This window comes from the organism of the source record quoted next, unplaced genomic scaffold (genome assembly GCF_019419815.1).
Source record: "Pyrus x bretschneideri cultivar Hongxiangsu unplaced genomic scaffold, Pyrus_bretschneideri_v1 Contig13, whole genome shotgun sequence".
Taxonomy (NCBI): Eukaryota; Viridiplantae; Streptophyta; class Magnoliopsida; order Rosales; family Rosaceae; genus Pyrus; species Pyrus x bretschneideri.
In genome coordinates, this window is record NW_025999424.1 from 6,580,082 (window position 1) to 6,600,629 (window position 20,548).

Sequence of the window (20,548 nt, forward strand, 5' to 3'; positions counted from 1 at the left end):
TGTCTGCAACTGTATATTCACCAAGAATAAAATACAATGTTTTTTTTTCTTAAGACCATATTTATTTATCATTACTAGAATGAATTGTTCTAATTATTTATTTGAAGTTGTGATGGAGGTATCTACATGAAATGCTAATTGTTATAGAATTTTGAAGATCAGTTGTGAGTTCAACCACAAGCTGGTGGCCTCGGTGATAAAGAACGGATTGCGAGGCTTCTTTCAAACTAAAAACTGTATGTCTCAAGTTCGAAATCTGTTGCTGGTGTGGAAGTCAGACTTGTGGCCAGTAAGAGGCTGAAATGCCTCTGTGAGCCTTTCCGGCCCCTGAAAAGTGAGGATAATTGTGACTTACCACCAATTGTGTCATTTCAAAGAAAAAATGATAATAAGCTGTGAATTCAATTTATACAGGTTTATTCCCATAAAATTTATAAGTATTAGAAAATGTGATCGGATTTAATATAACAATAATGGAATTAGTTTTCTTAGTCTCAAGTTCAAAATTTGTGGATCCATGTTTTAAAATATTGTAATTGTTCCTTAATTACACTTGTAATTGTTACTTAGTTACATTTACAATTGTTACTCAATCGTATTACATGTGTAATTGTCGTGTTAATATCATATTTATACAATAATCTTTTTCAATGCCTATTACATGTAGAAGATTTGTACAATTTACATGATACTTTTAATCACTCTTTTACATTATTTAAATTTGAACTTATTATACTTTACAAACTTTTTTATACATATTTTTCGGTCAAGTAAAGATAACGTCGAAAACAATTGATGACAAGTATTTCAATGAATAATCTATAATATTTTGATTAAGTTAATAATATACAAAAACAAATATAGATCGTGACATCTATTTTTCATAAAATATTTTTGTATGAACTTACATATTCGTTTCTTATCAATTTTGTGTCGAAGCTTTGGTTAACAAGCTTGTTCAACAATGTGTTAGCATAGTATACTTTTTTTTGTAGACATTGCATAAGTTGCAAATTCAATTTTTTTTCTCATATTACCTTGTACAAAATTAAATAAACAAACAACAGAGAATGAGAAAATCCTTTTTTTTTTTTCTCATTTGAATTTAAGTAACAAAAGCCACATTGGATTTCAAAAAACAAAGAAAATGTACATTTTGTTGATTTTTAAAATTCCAATCACGGGATAATCATGGACTACAAAAGATTGCGGCCCATAAAAGCTTTTAGACCCCATGTAGAATAAAGCCGAATATAAACCATATCTTATTGAAGGACTAAAGAACTTTAGATATAATAGTTTAAAACGCATTACTATAACACTATCAATCAACTACTCAAACACTACAAACTTTTAACTTAAACACTACCCATGCTCTTTAAGGACACAAAAAAAGGACTTTCAATGACACTTACCAAGGAGTCATTTGAAAATTCTCTCAAATGTATTGCTCTAGTATTTTCTAAGTCCCTTTTTTCTAATTTTGTATTGCATTCCTAACAATTTTAGCCTAATCTCAATGAAACCTTTATAGTCCCATATAAAAGTGCACCAGTAAGCTTTGTGATAAAGGTATCTAAAAGCCTTAAAAACATGACCCTAAATACGAAAAGTAATTCCTCTTTCTCTCTCAAATAGTGCGGCGCAACACACACCCACGACATGGAAGTTTCTCAACTTAGAGACAAGTCAAGGAGTGATCTTCTGACTTCTAAATACCAACATCAACAAAAGAAAAAAAAAAAAAAAAAAAAAAAAAAAAAAACCCAAAGGGTAGATATCTTCACCACATCTTCTAACCTCTGCATTATCGCTTACGGCACATCTTCTAACTTGTGCAACCCTGACTTCATACTCCGAAGACCAAAGTAGTACCAGATTCAGTATACCATATGATCTTCAAATCAATTGGTGCCTTTTGCATTCAAATAAGGAAGAATGACTTTTAAAGACCTACTCAACATAGCTAACTCCAATATAAAATCTGAAAGTATATCTATTGGTCTGTATTAAATCTCTCTTCCAAGACATTTCCGCATTTCTTTCTAATCTTTGTGCTGGAAACAGAAAAACTTACAACATTGATTCTCCGGAAGACAAGAAACCTCCTTCTGCATCGTGAATTCAAGTTGTTGCCACTTGTGTTTAAATTCAAACACAATACAATAGAAAAGTGCAAACCACACCTGGAAAAATTGCTGTGACTCTACTTGCTAGTAACATTTAACAAAGCTAAGTCCTAATAGAGGTCTCGAACCTGTCAAATCTAACAAAGCCGGACTCATTTAGTGTTTCATTTCGTACACAAAGAGCATGAGCGGCAATCAAACACCAGTGATGACTCCTCTGTATTACACATAAATTTTCTGATAAGCACAAACCCAATTACCAAATATTTGCCACAGAATTTGAGTATAACAGTTATATTCATGGACTTTCATAAGTCAAAGCAAAAATGTAAACAATGTGCCAACAGGGTTTATAAAAAATTATGATTTACAGGACCATAAAGAACCACATTTTGTTAAACAACTTGAAAAAAGAAGATGCCCGAAGTACCTCCTACACATTGTTCGAATCAAAGCAATGATATATGTCGAGAATCCCCATTCTTGGTTTGTTTCCTTCTTCAGGCATCAGATGATCTAATGCCAGCACCACAGGGCTTTCCCGGAACCCAAGTTACATCCAAACTTCTGAGATTTTGCAAGCAATTACAACATGTCCTTGATAAAATCAAGATTAAGCGTGTCCTTAACGATAAGGAACAATCCTAGGAAAAGAACAAGGGTTATCCCTGATGACATAATCCCCTGCTCTACTTCTAGAGGGAGCTTTCTCCCACCCCTAGCAGCCTCTATGAGGATGAAAGCCAAGGTACCACCGTCTAAAGCAGGTAGTGGAAGAAGATTGATTACTGCAAGGTTGAGATTAAGCAAGGCTGCAAACTGATAGAGTCCATCAATATTCGACCTTGCAACTTCTGCCCCTACAGCTATGATTGCAACTGGACCTGAAACCTTACTAGCTGTCTGTGAGAAGTTTAGAACAGTCTGCTTTAAACTATCTAAAACATTAGATGACAAGCCCCAAAATTCTCTCCCAGTATAATTAAAAGCTTCAGAAACACTTTTAGGTTTAACTTTCGTAAACTTAACATTTGGCGATAATTGCACTCCGATTTTGCCTGTTCCATCATAATTCTCATCCGGTGTGATCCCAATTTCAAAATCCTGCTGTCCCCTCGCGACCTTAAGAACCACATTTCTTTTGGGATTCTGCTTAATCACATCAACAATCTCTGAAACACCATTAGGACCTCCTCTTGGCAATTCATTTCCGTTAACCTTAAGGATCACATCGCCGGCAAGCAACCCATCTCGGGAAGCAGCGGAGAAGGGGCGAACCTCGGGCACAAGCACCCCAGGATAGGCCTCTTGTACAGGCAAACCAACAGACAACACTTGAGTAAATATTATAAGATAGGCAAAAATAATATTGGCAACCACACCAGCTGAAACCACAATTATTCTATCCAATATTGGCCTGTTCTTAAGCAGATTCTTATCGTCAACTGGAATATCACTATCTGGATCATTATCTGGAAACCCCACAAACCCACCTAGAGGAAAAGCTCTAATAGAATACTCCACATTGTTTGCGTTGAATTTAGCTAAAATTGGACCAAAACCAACTGCAAACTTACTTACATGGATGCCTTGGAGATAAGCAGCAAGGAAGTGACCGCTCTCATGGACAACAATTATGGCCGTTAACACAGCAGCCGCCTCCAAAACAGACTGAGCACTTTCAAAGTTGCCATAGTCGAACCCAGGAATCGCACAAGTCCGAAACTTGAACCTTTTCCCATGTGGGCACCTGCCATTTTCAGAGAAAAATCGATCCTTACAGTGAAAACCAAGGTCTGGTGAAGAAAATGAGCAGCAAATGGAAGAAGATGGAGGTTTTGGGTGGTGGGTTTTGGGTTTTGATGGAAAATCAGATATGGGTAATTTGGAATTGGATAACTTGATGAGAGAGAAAGAAGAGGAGGGTGGAGAAGCTGAGAGATTAATGATCATGGTTTATTTTCTGTGGTTTTTTGGTAGGGGGTTGTTTTAAGAAGGTGAGGTTTGGTTTTGTGATGGAGGAGGGATTGGATAATTCATAATCTCCTTTCCTTTTTGGGTTTTGTGGAGGGGAACTCAACTGACTCATTTGTCTTCCCCCCCTCATATTTCTCAGCATTCGGGTGTGTCGTGTTATCTGTGCTTTCTTTTGTTTTTGGATTGAAGTTTCTGTGCATTTTAGATGGGCCTGTGGGCTGTGTCGTCGATAAAAAGGTCGTGTGATCCGATTTGATTAAGTACACAAGACACAACCATCGACGACGTTTTTGTAGCGATATTTCAAGTAAATCATACATCGTTATGTGAAAAATTCTTTTTTTAATTACCTGCAAGGTTTGATTTGCGGTCGAAAATCTTAAACGTTAAGAGTCTTTGATTTTATTTATAAAAGAACAAATAATTAAGTTTGTTGAGTAATTAGAAAGATAGACATATTAATGCATAAAACTAAAGTTTTAATGTTGATATTTTGAGTTTGAGTCAGAGCAATTGAACTTGGGCGAAAAGAGGCAGACGGACAGCCTTAACCCACAAATTTTAAATTTTATTATTTGAATAATTTCACAATTTTATAGTGGCTATACTTATCATTTTTTGGTGTGTCCAAATGAGTTTCACCCTAAAAAAATTGTAGTTGTACACAATTCCCATGACCCAAGGATGGCTTTTGCTTTTCGTTGTTCAAAATCCATATCCATTTTATGATAGTTTTCATTTAAAGGTAAGAGGGCCCTAAAACTTGACCCGATGGTGTTTCCCCATGGTTTACTTGGCCCAGTTGAGGTTGCCAGAATGCTTTGGATACATGATACACGAGGGTTTAAGTTCTTATCTTCTTCATCAGCAGGTGTGTGTTCGTCTCATATTGGTTTGATTGCTTGGAAACTTGCGTATAAATCTGAGTATGCTAAGTTTATAGGGAGTTTTAACGAAAATAGCCTAGCACTATCCATTCTTAATCAAAAGAACATTTTGTGTATGAAAAGTCCATGATGGATCAAGATCTTTTCTTTATTTACTCTTATGTCATTATTTAATTATTGTAACGGGATCCACAATGATGTTGCTATTTATGTCTGGAAATACATTATTTTACATGATGTTGTTCAACTTATGTTAATTTGCTGTCAGCTCTTCATGGTTCCATCATGTTGTCAATGTTATGCAGCTCTTCTTCTATCAAATTGTTCTAGTACTGTTCATCACCTTCTACTAGCTCTGCATCTTTTTCTCTATCTTTTTTCACCTTGTAGTACATTTCTACTGTTTCTTCTTTGAAATCTTGAGGCTTCCAATAGGGCTGATGACTGATCTTTGTCTTATTGTAACTATACATTTCTTCTTATTGTGCTACTAATACCATTTCATATCTAAAATCTTTAAACTCATCTAATGCTAGCATTTGGATCCCTCGAAATTTTAGAATATTTTTGTATGAAGGAGTCCACCTATGTAAGGAGATAGGAGATAGTCTAAAGGACTCTTCATTAATCATGGTTATATGCCTAACTTTCTCCTGGTGGTTGTGGTTGACAAGGTCTACAAGGACAATAATATATGTTGTTCATACAACATAAACAAGAGTGATATCAGTTGTGTTAATGACTTTCGTCCTCAAGGTACTTTACTATTATAATTATACTATTAAAATGCTAAACTTGGCTCTAATAGCAAATTCGCAAAGCATGCCCTGTTAAATAGTCGTGGTCATTATAACAACTAGACATAAACCTTGCACATGGAACTCGACATGTTTCAGCATGACGACAACTCACAATGCATGTATAAGGCCTTAATGGCTGAACTCAGAGGTATGAAGAACTCAGAGGTACCCTGGTTAATGTCCAGTTATTTGTATGGCAAGCATTCAACTATAACAGAGTGCTCGAACAAAGTATGATCGTCAATTTAGCAGGTTAATAATATAACTACAATAGTGTTTCCTTATTTTGGACTAGAAGCCTAATTAAACAAACACACTAATAGAAAGAAAAGAAAACTTACTTAAGATTTGGAGATTGCTAGAATCTGTACACTTGAATTTTTATTGATATATGGAATGTTTACAAAGAAGTGTTTACAAAGGATGCTATGAAATTTTAGGATGCTTGAGTGTACGAGGATTGAAGTATTGTGTATATGGTGTTGAGATGTTGAGGTTTGTTTGTACAATGAAGGGAACTTCTCTTATATAAACTGAGTGAGAATACTCTGATTTAAATTTTTTATAAATGTATGGTATGGACATCTCCTTGGTACTTGTCATCTTCTACTGTTGCTGAAATTGTCAACACTGTTTCTGAAACGTGGTTTGACTTATTTGTCTTTTTCTTTTTTTTCTTTTTTTTTTTTTTTGGCTTTGCATGTAAACTTGCTTGTCTTGATAAATGCATGTGAGCTTCCTACATGGCTGTCTCCTGTAGCCCAATTTTAGCTTTTGCATGTGATATCCTTGAAATGCTTTTTCTCTTGTCTTCTTTCCCATGCCCAATTTGGGTACTAAAGAATTGTTTTGTCCTGATGATTAAAAGGAAAGTTTTAGTTTTCCAAAGTTTATAATTACAACATATTTATATGTGGCATGCTGTAATTTTCGAGTAATGAGAAATAACTCATTATATGTATAGAATTAATTGCGTTCTACAATATAAAATCTTGATAATAATCGTACAAATGTGAAAACTACATAATAAAAGTATAAGTATTCTTAATTAATTATCTAATCAGGTCATTAGTACTGTGGTAGCAAATTTATGTCGTTTTCAGTCTTGACGAAAGTGTACCTACAAAATAAGTAAACACTTTTGATCAAGGCCAAAGCCACAAGCGAGCCCACGAGGTGTTGGGAAAGGGAAGGGGGGAGGGTTTGGCCAACAGATCTTTGATGCTTAAGTTAGTTTCTTTGTAACAAGAAAGTTTATGACTTAAGTGCGTAGAGCATTCTCATCACTTGTGAATAAAGGTCACGTGTCAACTCCAAGATTTTTGGTACTATATTTGGCTTCACAAGTAACAATTTATTGACCGACTTAACGAATTAGAATACAGTTAGGCGTTTGTTGCGCCGGACTATCTCGGACTGGATTAGCTTCAAGGACTAAGCTGGACTGGCTTAGACTAGACTAAACTGGACTAACTTAGTGAAGCGTTTGGTGCAGTATTGGACTAAGAAGCTGGATAATAACAAATTCTAATATTATATTATTTAATATATAAATTATTAATATTTTATTATGATCTTATCTTTTTCTTCATCTTTTCCTACCATTTCCGTCCCACTCTTTTCCTCTTCTTTCATCGTCCCAACCTCTCCCTCTTTTTTTCCTCTTAGACCTCTCAATTCATGTCTCTTTCTCATTCCTGGTCAAACTCCTTATTGATTCCAGTCTCTATTTCTCTGTCCTCCCGCCCTCTCTAGCTATGCGTTGTTCTAATGGAACCTCACGGCTCCAATTTTCCCGACGAGTTGCAGGTTTCCCGATGTGTTTTCCGGCAACCCTCGTTAAATTGGATGAAGTTAGCACCGCCAAAAAATTCACCACCATCCCTGGACCGAGATCTTAGCTTTGAATGCTCGAATCTGTCATAGATTTGAAGAAGCCCAAACAGGCCGAGACTTTCAGGCCATTTTCCGGCCACATTCGACCACATTTTGGCCTCGATTCAGGTAAAATCGTAATCTTGTCACTCCCAGCTTCAATTTGGTATATTTTATATGAAAGTTGGTTGTGAAATGGATCTGAAAGAGATTCGGAAAGTTAATGATTGATCTAGGTGACCAGAGATGACGAGGAGTCTGTCGGGAGTGGTTGTTGAGCATGACGAGGATGAGAAAGAGACGATAGTCTTAGCTAGTCCCATGATTATTGGGGGGTCTCGCTAAGACCTCTTAGCGAAGGGTTTTGTCCATGCTAGTCCCCCTTAGTCTCATTAATGTTAGTCCCAGCATGGAACAAACACAGTATTGGACTAATAGCTAGTCCAGTCCAGTCCAGTCCAACTTAGTGAGGGCAAACAAACGCCCCCTTAATTCCTTAAAATCAAATGCAAAATGTAGCAAAAGATAAGAAAAAGTGAAAGATCTTTTGTTTGGAAGGAACAAGACGGCTACAACAAAAGGGTTTGCTTGCAAAAGTTAGCTTTTCGAAAGGAAGAAGAAACTACTATTTGGCTTTACAGGGTACTTTGAATTTGAACATTGTCACACCAATTATTAAAGAGATGGTGAAAAGGAAAAGAAAACTTAGTTAAAAGTAATCAGATATTTCCATGATTTCTACTCAAAATCCAAACATATCTACTAAGTGGGACTCGGATTTGATTTCTTAGGAGGCAAGACAAACGGAGCAGAGAAAAGTTGGAATCCATCAAATTATCAAAAATTGAAAGGGGGCCATGGGTCCTTGTCAATAGCCCCATAAATGATAAATCTAGCAGCTCTGGTTGCTATCTTCTTCTTGACCCACCCACCACCTACCCACACAACATTCACAATGAGCCCTTCTACCAGCAACTGATGCTATTGATGATGTTTCTCTGACATCAATGCATGGCCAAGCTTAAATGCTACTGGAGAGAATCTTTTCGTTTTTCATGTCCGACCACCTAATATCAATAATTATATCGATAAGTTATTGATTGTCGATATACTATTTATATTACTAAGATTATATTTTGATATTTTGGTATTGCATAGCTGTCAAAATGTTTATCAATAAAAATCTACATGAAAAAGCAAGTAATGACGTCGTATCATCTCATTAAGTAACATGACCGAAGTAGTTTTTTTCCTTAATTTTGAAGAAAGTTCTGAATACAAGTAGTTGCACTACGCCATCTTTTTGTCCAAGATACGCACAAAGGAGGCCCTTCATTAAGGTCTGTCAAAATGTGCCTATGTGAGATCTAAATGCAGGAGTCTTGTTATGTATGTTTTGAATAGATATGTGACACGATTATCGTACTCAATACTCTCTCTTAGTATTTGCTCTTCAAATCTTTGCTTCTATTTTTCTTTTCATTATAAAGGTGTATGAATACATGTAAAATGAAAGTACTAGTACCAATAGGGTCCTCTCCGGATTCTTTTGATACGGATCTTGGAGATTCGTAAATCGTGTCCGTTCATCATACATCATACGATCAGGTACTGTTTGTATTTAATTTTAAATAAAAATATTTAAAATGATTTATGACTGCACGATGTATGATGAACAGATATGATACACGAATCTCCGGGATTCTCACAAAGAGGATCTGGTGAGGATCCGGATTCATACTAGTATACACCCTTTTTGTTTCAATATTAGTAATTGAAGGGTAAAGTATAGAATGATAGTTTGAAGTCATTTCAAGGAGAATGACTTGTATGACACATGTATACCATCAATGAAAAAAAGATAAAGGCATGTTTAAGTTTTTTTCCACATATTTTTGTTTTGTTAAGACAAGACATCACATGCTTATATTCCCATGTCATCTAAGTTGTTTTCTGTATCAAGAGGCTTTAGTAAAAGTTTTATAATGATGAAATGAAAAGAAGGTCAAAATTTTGAGTCATGTCACATAATAAGATGATCTCTAGGGTGAGTATCAAACCAACCAATTCGAATCACATTGGTTAGTTTGGTTTGGTTTTGACCAAGAAAAAAAGTCAAATAATTTAAAAATTGAACCGAACTAATATATTTTTGGTTTGATTCAGTTTTGATACTTTTGAAACTAACTAAAACCAAAACCCAACCATGTATCTTTTAATTATTAATTAATTTATTTTAAAATATCAACTTATTATAAGTTAATTATTTAGAGGTTTTACCATACACATATTATAAGTCTCAACATATTATTAGTTGTAATGACTATTAACAATTAAGAGATTTTTATATCAGGCTATAAATCTGCTCGAAATAGATCGAGCTTACACCGAGTTCGGCTTGTCAAAGCTCGACTCATGAAAGAACCAAGTCGAGCCTAGTTCGTCTTGATTTAAAAACAAGTCAAGCCACCATGTATTTGGGGGCCCAAGTCACGAACAATCTTTCTATTTATTTTTTATAAAATCGAACCAACCAACTTACTATATGAAAGAAATAGCTCGAAACAACTTGAGCTCAGTATCGAACTTGAACTTTTTAAGGTTGCTTAAGCTCGGTTTGAATAAGAAGCAAGCCAAGCCTAGCTCGAGCTCGAAAAATATTAAACAAGCTAAACTTAAGAAAATTGATATTTGGTTTGACTCGCCTCCTTTACAGCCCTATTTATATGTATTTTATTCTTACGTGAGTTTGTAATTAATAAATTGTTTGCAATCATGAGATTGTATTAAATTAAAACTTAGTTCTATTTGACTTGATAAACTTTTTATGTCTCGAAAAATTTAATCTTTCAATCAAATTGGAATGCGTGAGATGTTTGGATGTTTAAAATATTAAAACTCTTGAAATGTTGAACTTTTTTTTATTGATATGTTCAATAAGCTTAAACTGACTGAACCAAACCAATTCCCAATAATTTGGTTTGATTCAATTTCAATGATGATATTGATCAAAACCGAATCCTTTTCTCTTTTTCAGTTTCGATTTCTACGGACAAACATTTTTACAACTATGCAATCGAAGTATCAATATATAGTATCATATGGAGAGTAATGTCGGTAGTTATTAATATATATATATATATATGGTAAATTGAAAAAGACCACATGACAAGAAACAACAAAAGTGCATTACCCCTTCCATAAACATGAAATTAGCCTCCAACACAGTTTATTACATGTACTCATGTGAAGTGATCATATTAAAGCACGAAAACACAACAGACAATAATTTCTCAAGATATTATAAACAAGTAACCAAAAGGGTTTGGATTTCTTACCAATTTATTTGGTAACAAATTGAGAAAACTCATATAACGTACTCTAGTGCTTTTCTTTTAGCATAGACACTCTTTCTTTCATCCATTACTTAAAAGATAAAGATCATACACATACAATTACATGTACAAAACAAGTAAACAACAACACTCTTTTTTTTTTTTTTTTTTTTTTTAATAAATGTTATATAAACAAGGAGAAGTATATGATCGGCTACATGTAAATTTCTTTCCATAAACCGCACATATAAATACTCGATTGGGCGTTTTGTGAGAGATTCACTTGTTTCATATATTATATCTCCATAAGTCTACAATACTGATTAACTGGCTCAATACTCGCAGTTGTATGAAAGAATCTTTTCGGTGTTGCGCATATGCAGATATAGACACATTTATTCCTTAGACTAGCCGTTGGAGAAACTTTCTTGCTAGAGCTAGAAGCTAGTACTTGGCCATCGACAGAGATGGTGAAATGTTTAATGCAAAGGCAAGTGAAAGAAAAGGGTCGTAGGACCTACTCACATTGCAGTTATGGTTACCGATTCACCAGCTCGGTTCTGGATCTGAGATTCCTGAAGCCTTTGGCCCATATCTAATTAATACGATTCCTTTACAGTCCTTCATGCATGTCTGTTTTCTCTCTCCCCAAGTCTCTTTCAATTTTAATGTTTTTAGAGTTTTCTGTAATTTTTTTCTTCATCTGAAATTTTAGATCAGTTCTATTCCTCTAGTGAAAACGAAACAACGAATGAATGGTTTATACCTCAAGATTTATACAACTGTGAACTGTTCTATCTTCTATGTTCGAGTCAATGGTAATAGCCAAAGTTAGGTACAATTTATATATACTGGTCCTGCACAAACATAGGTTTTAACATGCTACGGAAAGCAACAGAAAATCAAAGAATTAGCTTAATACAAACTCGTATTATTATTCCAAACCTACTACATAACGTGAAAAGACATCTTATCAAACTTAAATTATATTGAGTTACAAGAGGATATTAACACCTAGTGCATGTTACAAGGAATCGGAATTGAATTCATTTTGGTTCTTGAGTTCCTTGCATTTACTAAAGTATATGTATGAGAATCATTTAACTTCTTAATTTTACTCATGTGTTTAATAACATGTGAAATAAGAAAAATGCTAGTTTTTCCATGAAATCAGTAATCAAATACCTAAACTTTAAGAATCAGATCAATTTAGCCCTTTATTTCCTTACTTTCCCCTATTTCTAAGTTCTCCCATTCCTTCTCTTATATCTTTAAGTAAACATGCCCCTAATTCGGAAACAAACAGGAAAGCAATCTAAGTTATCTAACCATAACATAAAATATGAAAGGAATCATAATCCTTATCTCACTAGAAAATCCTAAGACATAAAATACCAAAATACTCTAACTAACATGCATAAAAATAAGCTAAATTGCTAACTAGTCAATTTCTCAACCCAAAAAAAATAATAAATAAATAAATAAATCCTACTATATATATATATATATATATTTTTTTGTGTGTGTTGGATAATATATGAACCCAAGCACAAAGATCATGCGTGTATGATGAGTTGATACACGATCTTAAAATTTAAGCAATTTTGAAGCATTGCTCCCGCTTTAAGGTTCCTGCCGGATTTATTTTATTTAACATATACATAAAATACTAATTTGATATCTCATTTGTGTTAAAGCAAGTATGAACGTGCTTTCTTCTCTTTCTTTTGTTTTTATAATTTATTTGTTTTTCTGTTTCAAAAAATCTGGAAGGATCTTTCTTCCTAGATAATTGAATATACAATGATATAGTGGGAGAGAAGGGCATGGCCCGACCTGGAGCATCTGCCCTTAATTTTCTACCTACTCTCTTGAATGACAGTCACCTACATCATCATGCTTTTTTCAGCACCCTTTCCGATTTCCAAATAATTATCTCTCTCTCTCTCTCTCTCTCTCTCTCTCTCTCTCTCTCTCTTAGACATATGGTATCACCAGTCAGCAGCAAACCCTAGCTAGCGGGGAGGAGCTGATGATATACGCATATATGTTATGATCATCTCAAGTTTCTTTCCAATTTTCTTTGCCTAATTGGTTTGATATATAGAAGGTATATATATGGATCTAATAGGAAGCATGCATGGATGTACAATTATATCTTAACACAAAAGACTATTTCTAATAGAACCCAGAGAGAATCAATTAAAAGAAAAATTAGCGCTTAAATCATAGGGTTTCTAATAACACCCAGGGAGAAATTGAGGCTTTAGGAATAAAAGAAGGAAGGGGGGTTTTGATCAAGAACAACATACCATGAATATCTGATGACGAGTTGACAGGATGGATGGAGAAAGATGCAGAAGGAGATATTGACGCGGCTCAATCAGAATCGTATGGCTAAGTCTCCGATATTAGCCACTCATTCAAATTGAGGCGCGCCAATACCTTTGTTATGTATTCACAACTTTCTCCATCAAAACCTAGAAATTGAACCAGACTTTCTTCTGTGCGTGCGTCTTCTTCCTCCATAACTACTGAAATACCCACCTGCAGCTCTCTCTCTCTCTCTTAAAAGATGCTTTTATAGACAAAAACGGCCAGTTTGATGCATTTATCTCCTTTCTTCTGTTTTGACTTATTAGCTAGCTTTGGCATCTCGCCCACATCACCTGCTGCCTAAACGGAAGCAAAAGCCGAAGGCTCATAAAACTCACCTGTCCCAACTTGAAACGGTTTTTGTGTTTATGTACGTATTGCCAATTTGGCAATATTTTCACTCATTTATCCCTAATTTATTTTCTGCTTAGTGCTTATCCCTTAACCAGTCGGCAGGGACTCCACGTAGGGCTATTCATTATTTGTTGTGAAATAGGAGAAATTCTTGCATGCAATCAAAATATGTCTCTTTAAATAAGTATAACACTCATTCACAGGATAAGTGTTATATTAGCATGGAATATACTCTCAGTTATAGCTAAGTATGTCAAAGAGAAAAAAATCCTTGCTTGCAAGTGTGTTTGGAAATATTTTTATATGACTGAAAAAACTTTTGAAGAAAGTAACCAATTTTTAGTAAAAGTGCAAATGAATCTTTTAAAAAGTACTTATAGTACATATTTAGGTTAAAGCGTTTGGAACTCAAAAATGCATTCACCAAAAGCACCTGCAGCACACATAACTGGTGCTTCTTTCAAGATGCATTTCAAGTGTTTTTGGGGTCTAAAAACGTATTTGCCAAAAGCATTTTCAGTGATTTTAAAAACACTTCTAGATGAGTCGACATCACATATTTGATGTTAAGCATGAGAAAAACTTTCTTGCAACGCACCCGTGGAATCCCAATTAAGCTAAAAAGTAGCCTCTGGATGATCTAGAAGCATATATACAAATTCTAATCATTTATAAGTTAAAATGAAATTAGGAGATTGTAATTATTATTCTAATGATATTCCTCTTTATTTGTAAGTGAGAGGTCTTAGGTTCGATTCTCACCAAAGGCAAGTTTGAATCACATTATTCATAACCCATTATGAGGCTTAGCCCACTCCCTCCACCCCTTTAGTGTAGATACAATCGTTCGTTAAAAAAAACAAAAAAATTATTGTTACCTTCTACTCATATATTGGACCAACTTTTCCAAGGACTTGGCTCCCACATACCAAATTAAGTCTTAAAGCGAAATCCAAGTATGTGGTGATTTCTAGAGGTAGGTGAGTAGGTACAACCCCAAAATATATTATGGAAAATGTTGTCCAAGAACAGAAAATTCTCTGCACTTAGCATCATTGTATGTCCATCTGTTTATCTAGACAACAACATGATCAAACTACCTAGATATATAGTTTGGCCATGCTGTTATACAGAGCATACAGACATAGGGTAGTTTAAGCTAGACTAAGCAAATTAGGTTGATTAACTTTGTTCTGTACATGTACCCAATTCTGCATCTTGAGTCCCTTGTTACAACATATCTTGGGACAGATTAGTCCAGTAAACAATTATTGTGTTCTTATTATGAAATCTAAGGAATTAAGAAAAATGGAGCCATATGGAATTCTGTCATGCATGCATAACTTTTGACGCATCGTGCTATAAGAAACCATTAGAAGGCAAGAGAAAATTCTCTAAATTTAAGATTGAATAGTATGACAACCTAACACCATATAAAGTATACTTCAACACTAGGATTGTTTGGAATCCTAATAGAAACAAAATATCAAAATACCAAAAATATCATTAAAACTTAGAATGATGTTAACCCAGTAAACATTGAAATTCAACATAAAAGGTCATATGTCACGGCATAGAGAAGTGCTACACTCGTGATGTCATTTTTTTGAAACGACAGATCATTGTCCAAATTGGAGCTCACATTTGTAACATGTGTACTTTGTTGTTGGATGTGCAGCAATAGTCCAAGCTAATCATCGATCTGTTCTTCCACATCAACTTTTGTTTTTGTTGGTACGTAACCTAGGTTAAAAATCAGACAATTGACCATTAGAGATTACTCGAGAGCTAGCCTATTAAGTCCATGAATATCATCCAAGAAAACTAAGCAAATAGAGTCAACTGTGTATATATGAGAGCCTCAAACCAATTGTCGGCCTGCCTGCCTCCAATCCAACTTTCGAAACAAATTGCAAAAAAAAATATATATTTTTGAGCCAACTAATTAAGTTACAGACCCATCATTGCAACGTGTTCGAACTGCAGCCTCACAAAAATAACTAAGCAAATTAAGCACATAACCAAATGTTAGGATTTTACAAGGCTTAATTAGATTAATTAGTTATAAATTTCTTTAACTACTTTCTGTTAGGATTTTACATGCAAAATTTCAGGTGTCATCCTGGATTGCTAAAACCCTTTTCGAATCGAATTCGGAGATTGATTCTGAAAATGTTTCCAAGTATTTGAAGTTTTCGAAAATCATGAAACCCAACAAAGAAGATATATGTATATTTGTGTTCTGTGTCTTTTTCTGTGTGATTCTATTGATTATTTGTACATCTAATCTTCTACGACTTGGGTCTTTGGTCTTTCGGTTGTAAATTATAATCCTTTCCTCTATTGATAATATTGTCGATTTTCCCTTAAAAATGTGAGAACTACACAGAAAATGAGTGCTGTGTTGAGACGAGAGCAACTGAAGATAGTAAGCCATGTTACGCAATTATATATGCATTGCTAGAGCCATTGCTCTAGAAAGCCAATGCCGCCCAGCGAGATGGGCAAGTCCCAGTTACGGGTGTAGTTTCCACTTGCACTCTCGTGAATCGTTTTGTGTTTAGAAAGGCACACCCTCAAACCTAACGGGCTAACTCTACATATAATATTCCTAAGGCACATACCCTAAGGTTTTTCATCTCCTCAATACCTTTATTGCCCTCGTATCAGAAGCCCACATTACTAAGCTCGACAAACCAAAATCTCAAGGAATTCGATGATTAAGTGCACAAGTTAACTATGGCTTCGTTTTCAAAGGGAATTACATTTATAAGAAGAAATTGGAGTGTTTATTGATATTTGTACAACTAATTAGTAATTAGTTGATTTTCGATAGCAACTGTGCTATGCAATCCAAGAAAATTCCACTTGACTACACCTCCTTAAGTTAGATACCCCATACTATAATGTCTTCCTACGGCAATCTCCCAAAAATAACAGAGCGAATCAAGAACTTAACCAAATGTTTTAGGAGTTCACATATGCTACTACATTTATATATAGAGGGGGCGTTATGGTGCGTTGGAGTGGACTAAAACTGGACTCTTTTCTTGGATTGCACGGCATGGATTGGACTGCTTTGGGGTTTGATATATGTCTTGGCAATGAGAATGAATGGTTACTCTGACCCAAGGCCCCGTCTTCAAGGCCTCAACACTCTTAGGTATCTCAATATATAGCATGTGTTGACTACGCACCATGGGGCATCATTTGTCGCCATATACAACCAAACTAATTTTTGATTTAGTAATACTTCTATTTCAAATGTTGGTAGAGATCCTCAAAACATTTATTGGCCCAACATCGAGTCACAAGTCCATGTGACTAAGCTCGGCAAACTAAAGCCCACACAATCACTTTTTAACTGACCAAATTATGAGTATGTTTCTGATGTGGAATTTACCAAACAAACAGAGACAAAATTATTCCATCATTAGAATTGAACTGAAAAGTAAAAACATGGAAGACAAAGTCTCTAGTACCTTAGCTTTTGCCGTCGGGTGCCGATGCCATATATAATTGAGGAGGCAGCATTCACAAAACACATGGCCAATTGGGTTGGTTCACATGCTCTTCAAACCTCAAGACGTGATTACTTTTTTACCACTTTGAAGAGTTCTTAGATGTGTGCTCATGAATTGGAACATGTAATTCTTTTTTTTTAAATGAATGAAGATTAAAAAATTGAACGGTTTTATTGATAAAATTTATGTAATAAAGATAAGTTATTCTCAAGAAATAAAATGAGAGATGCAAATATCATACATTGAAGTTTAGGTCTCAATGAAAAAGATTATAAAAAGAAAGAAAAAGGCTGAGAGAAGTATGAGGGGTTTTTCAAAGTCCATTAATTCACAATAATTGAGGCAAACTTTTATATATTGACATCCTCAGTTTAAGTTATTGTGGCTTTTCTGAGGGACCTCCTCGAACTACAAGCATCCATACTATCCTAACCCTAATTTAAATTCTGTCATGTGGTCTTATCCTTTTCTTGGGGAAAAAAATGTTAATTAGTGAATGTGTATATTGATAAGCCCACTTCAGATATTCCTCAGTCCACGTCAGCACACATTCAAACTGATTCTTTCCCCTGCAATTTGCAACAGAAGAGTTTGAGTTCATCTCCAACATTGAAGCGCCAGAGTCCATCAACCACACAACTCTCTCCTATCTGATATTATCCATACTTTCAAATACTTCTGGACACACTTTCAAATATTTGTATTTATCTTTTGAATGTAACAAACTGATCCATTGTAATCCTGTATATATGAATGAATGAACACTCACTCGGGTATCGAGTTGAGCTTACACAATTCGAGTACTGCATTTCAGTTTTCAAATCTCTTTTATGGTATCTCAGAGCTAAAAGTTTAACGACTGAAAGCTTTATTATAATTTTTTTTTCAATGGCGTCAAGTTCTAATCCCTCCAACCCCACTGTTCTTCCATCTCTTCCTAATGTCTCCAACCTTCTCACCATAAAGTTGGACCGTACCAACTATCCCTTGTGGCATGCCCAAATGTTGCCCTTGCTTCGCAGCAGGAATCTGGTGTCTTTTGTCGATAGAACCAACAAATGTCCTCCTCCCTTCTTGAAGGATGATGAGGGTGCACTCACTGATGAAGTTAATCTTGAATTCGATGCATGGATTCAGCAAGATGCCATGGTGCTTTCATGGATCAACAATTCAGTTCATCCTACTATTCTTGCATCTCTCATCGGTAAGACAAGTTCACATTCTGCTTGGACTTGCTTACGTGACAGGTATGCCTCTCAATCTACTGGTCGTCTTATCCAACTGCGTAGTGAGTGAGCTTATGAATACCCATCGTGGCGATTCATCTATTGCTGAGTTTCTTGACCGTATAAATTATCTTGCTGATACTCTCTCTCTATCTGGTTCTCCTGTCTCTGATTCTGATCTTGTTGCCATTATTTTAAATAATGTTGGTCCTGCTTTTGAGAATACCGTTGCTTCTGCACAAGCACGAGATGAGGCTATTACTTACAGTGCTCTGGAAGCCCTTCTTTTAGGTGCTGAGCGACGTCAAAAGCTCCATACTATGTTCGAACATGGACCCACTGCTCTTGCTGCTGGACGGGGACGTTCAGGTTCTCATCGTGGTTGTGGAGCCCCTCAGGGTGGCCGTGGTCAATTTGCTTACCAGCCTCCCGCCCAAGGACAGCTTCCTCATCAACCTCGTCCTGTCTATGATGCTGTTTTAGGCGTCCATCCACCTCCAGTTCACATCGGTGGCCACATCCAATGTCAAATCTGTCATCATCATGGCCATTTCGTTATCGACTGTTTCAATAGGCTAAACATGGCCTATAAAGGACGAGTGCATGCTCCTCGTCTCCAAGCTTATACTGCTGCGGCACCATCTTCAGCGTCTGCCTAGCCATCTGGTCTTCAAAACTGGCTCTTTGATTCTGGAGCTAATGCACCCATCACAAATGACTTGACCTTGGTTTCCAATCCACGCCTATACACTAGTACTGATAATGTCAATGGAGTGGTTAATGGATCAGGTTTGCAAATTTCTCACGTTGGTACTTCCTATATTCAAACACCCAACATTCTTTTACTCTCCTTAACACCCTTCATTGTCCAAATGCCTCTACTAATGTTATCTCCATTAATCAATTTACTAAAGATAATAATTGTTCACTAACATTATATCCCACCTCCTACCGCGTCCATGACCTTCAAACGGGGAGGACACTTTTACAAGGCCGAAGTAGAAATGGCTTTTATCCGTTTTCAAGTTCTTCTATGGTCAACAATGGAGCATCGTTGGTGTTAGAGTGTCGGATGCCATTTGGCATTCTAGGATAGGTCACCCAGCTTTTTCTATTTTACGTAGTTTAATTTCTAAAAATAAATTACCATAAACTGGTACTGCAACTTATGATTTTTGTTCATCGTGTCCTTTGGGCAAAAGTCATAAGTTGCCTTTCAATTTGTCTTCATTAATGTCCTCTTCTCCTCTTGAATTAATACATTCGGATGTATGGATTTCCCCTTTATATTCAATTAATGGTTACAAGTATTATGTTGTCTTTGTGGATGATTTTTCTCGTTATGCATGGCTTTATCCCTTAAAGTTAAAATCTGAAGTTTTCGAGACGTTTGTGGCGTTTAAAAAACAAGTTGAAACCATGTTTGACACAAAAATCAAATTTTTTCAATCTGACGGTGGAGGTGAGTTTGTCAATTCCTCTTTTAAGCAATTTTTTATCCAAAATGGAATTCACCATCGCCTTAGTTGTCCACATCATCCTAAGCAAAATGGTCTTGCAGAGAGAAAACATCGACATATTGTCGAAACTAGTTTAACGCTACTTGCTCATACTTCTCTTCCCCAAACTTTCTGGGACGATGCCTTTTATACCGCCAACTATCTCATTAATCGTCTTCCAACAAAATTTTTAAATGGCATCTCTCCCTTCCAAAAATTATTTTCTAAACCACCACAGTATGATTTTCTCAAAATATTTGGTTGTGCTTGTTTCCCTTATTTACGTTCATACATTGCTAATAAACTCCAATTTCGATCCAAACAGTGCATTTTCTTAGGTTATTCTTTAAACTATCAAGGTTACAAATGATATGATCCTTCCATAGGAAAATCTTTCATGTCTCGTCATGTTGTATTTAATGAAAAGTGTTTTCCATACACAGAACTTGCTACTCCACCCGTGTCCTCCTCTAATGCATCAGACTATGTCCTGACTATTGACCCATTTCCCATTATCCCACCTAACCCTATACTTACCCCACCACAGATTTTACCACATATCACAC

The 20,548-nt window shown here is 35.5% G+C and overlaps 1 protein-coding gene and 1 long non-coding RNA gene across 2 annotated transcripts; both read right to left on the reverse strand.

The window, feature by feature from the left end:
- Positions 1 to 2,407: 2,407 nt before the first annotated feature.
- LOC125474904 (probable membrane metalloprotease ARASP2, chloroplastic) lies at positions 2,408 to 4,237 on the reverse strand. The gene has a single exon (XM_048579149.1). It carries the CDS (start codon positions 4,080 to 4,082, stop codon positions 2,715 to 2,717), a length of 1,368 nt encoding a protein of 455 aa, XP_048435106.1. The 5' UTR covers positions 4,083 to 4,237; the 3' UTR covers positions 2,408 to 2,714.
- A 4,074-nt stretch (positions 4,238 to 8,311) lies between these two features.
- Positions 8,312 to 13,835, reverse strand: LOC125474905. Its single transcript, XR_007256318.1, has 2 exons — positions 13,316 to 13,835; positions 8,312 to 8,735 (listed from the first exon to the last, which is right to left on the reverse strand). It is a non-coding gene; the product is annotated as an uncharacterized LOC125474905 (long non-coding RNA).
- Positions 13,836 to 20,548: the final 6,713 nt, after the last annotated feature.

Excerpts from the sequence above, each read along its gene's own strand:
- LOC125474904 (XM_048579149.1), bottom strand. The coding sequence starts at position 4,082 with ATGATCATTAATCTCTCAGCTTCTCCACCCTCCTCTTCTTTCTCTCTC.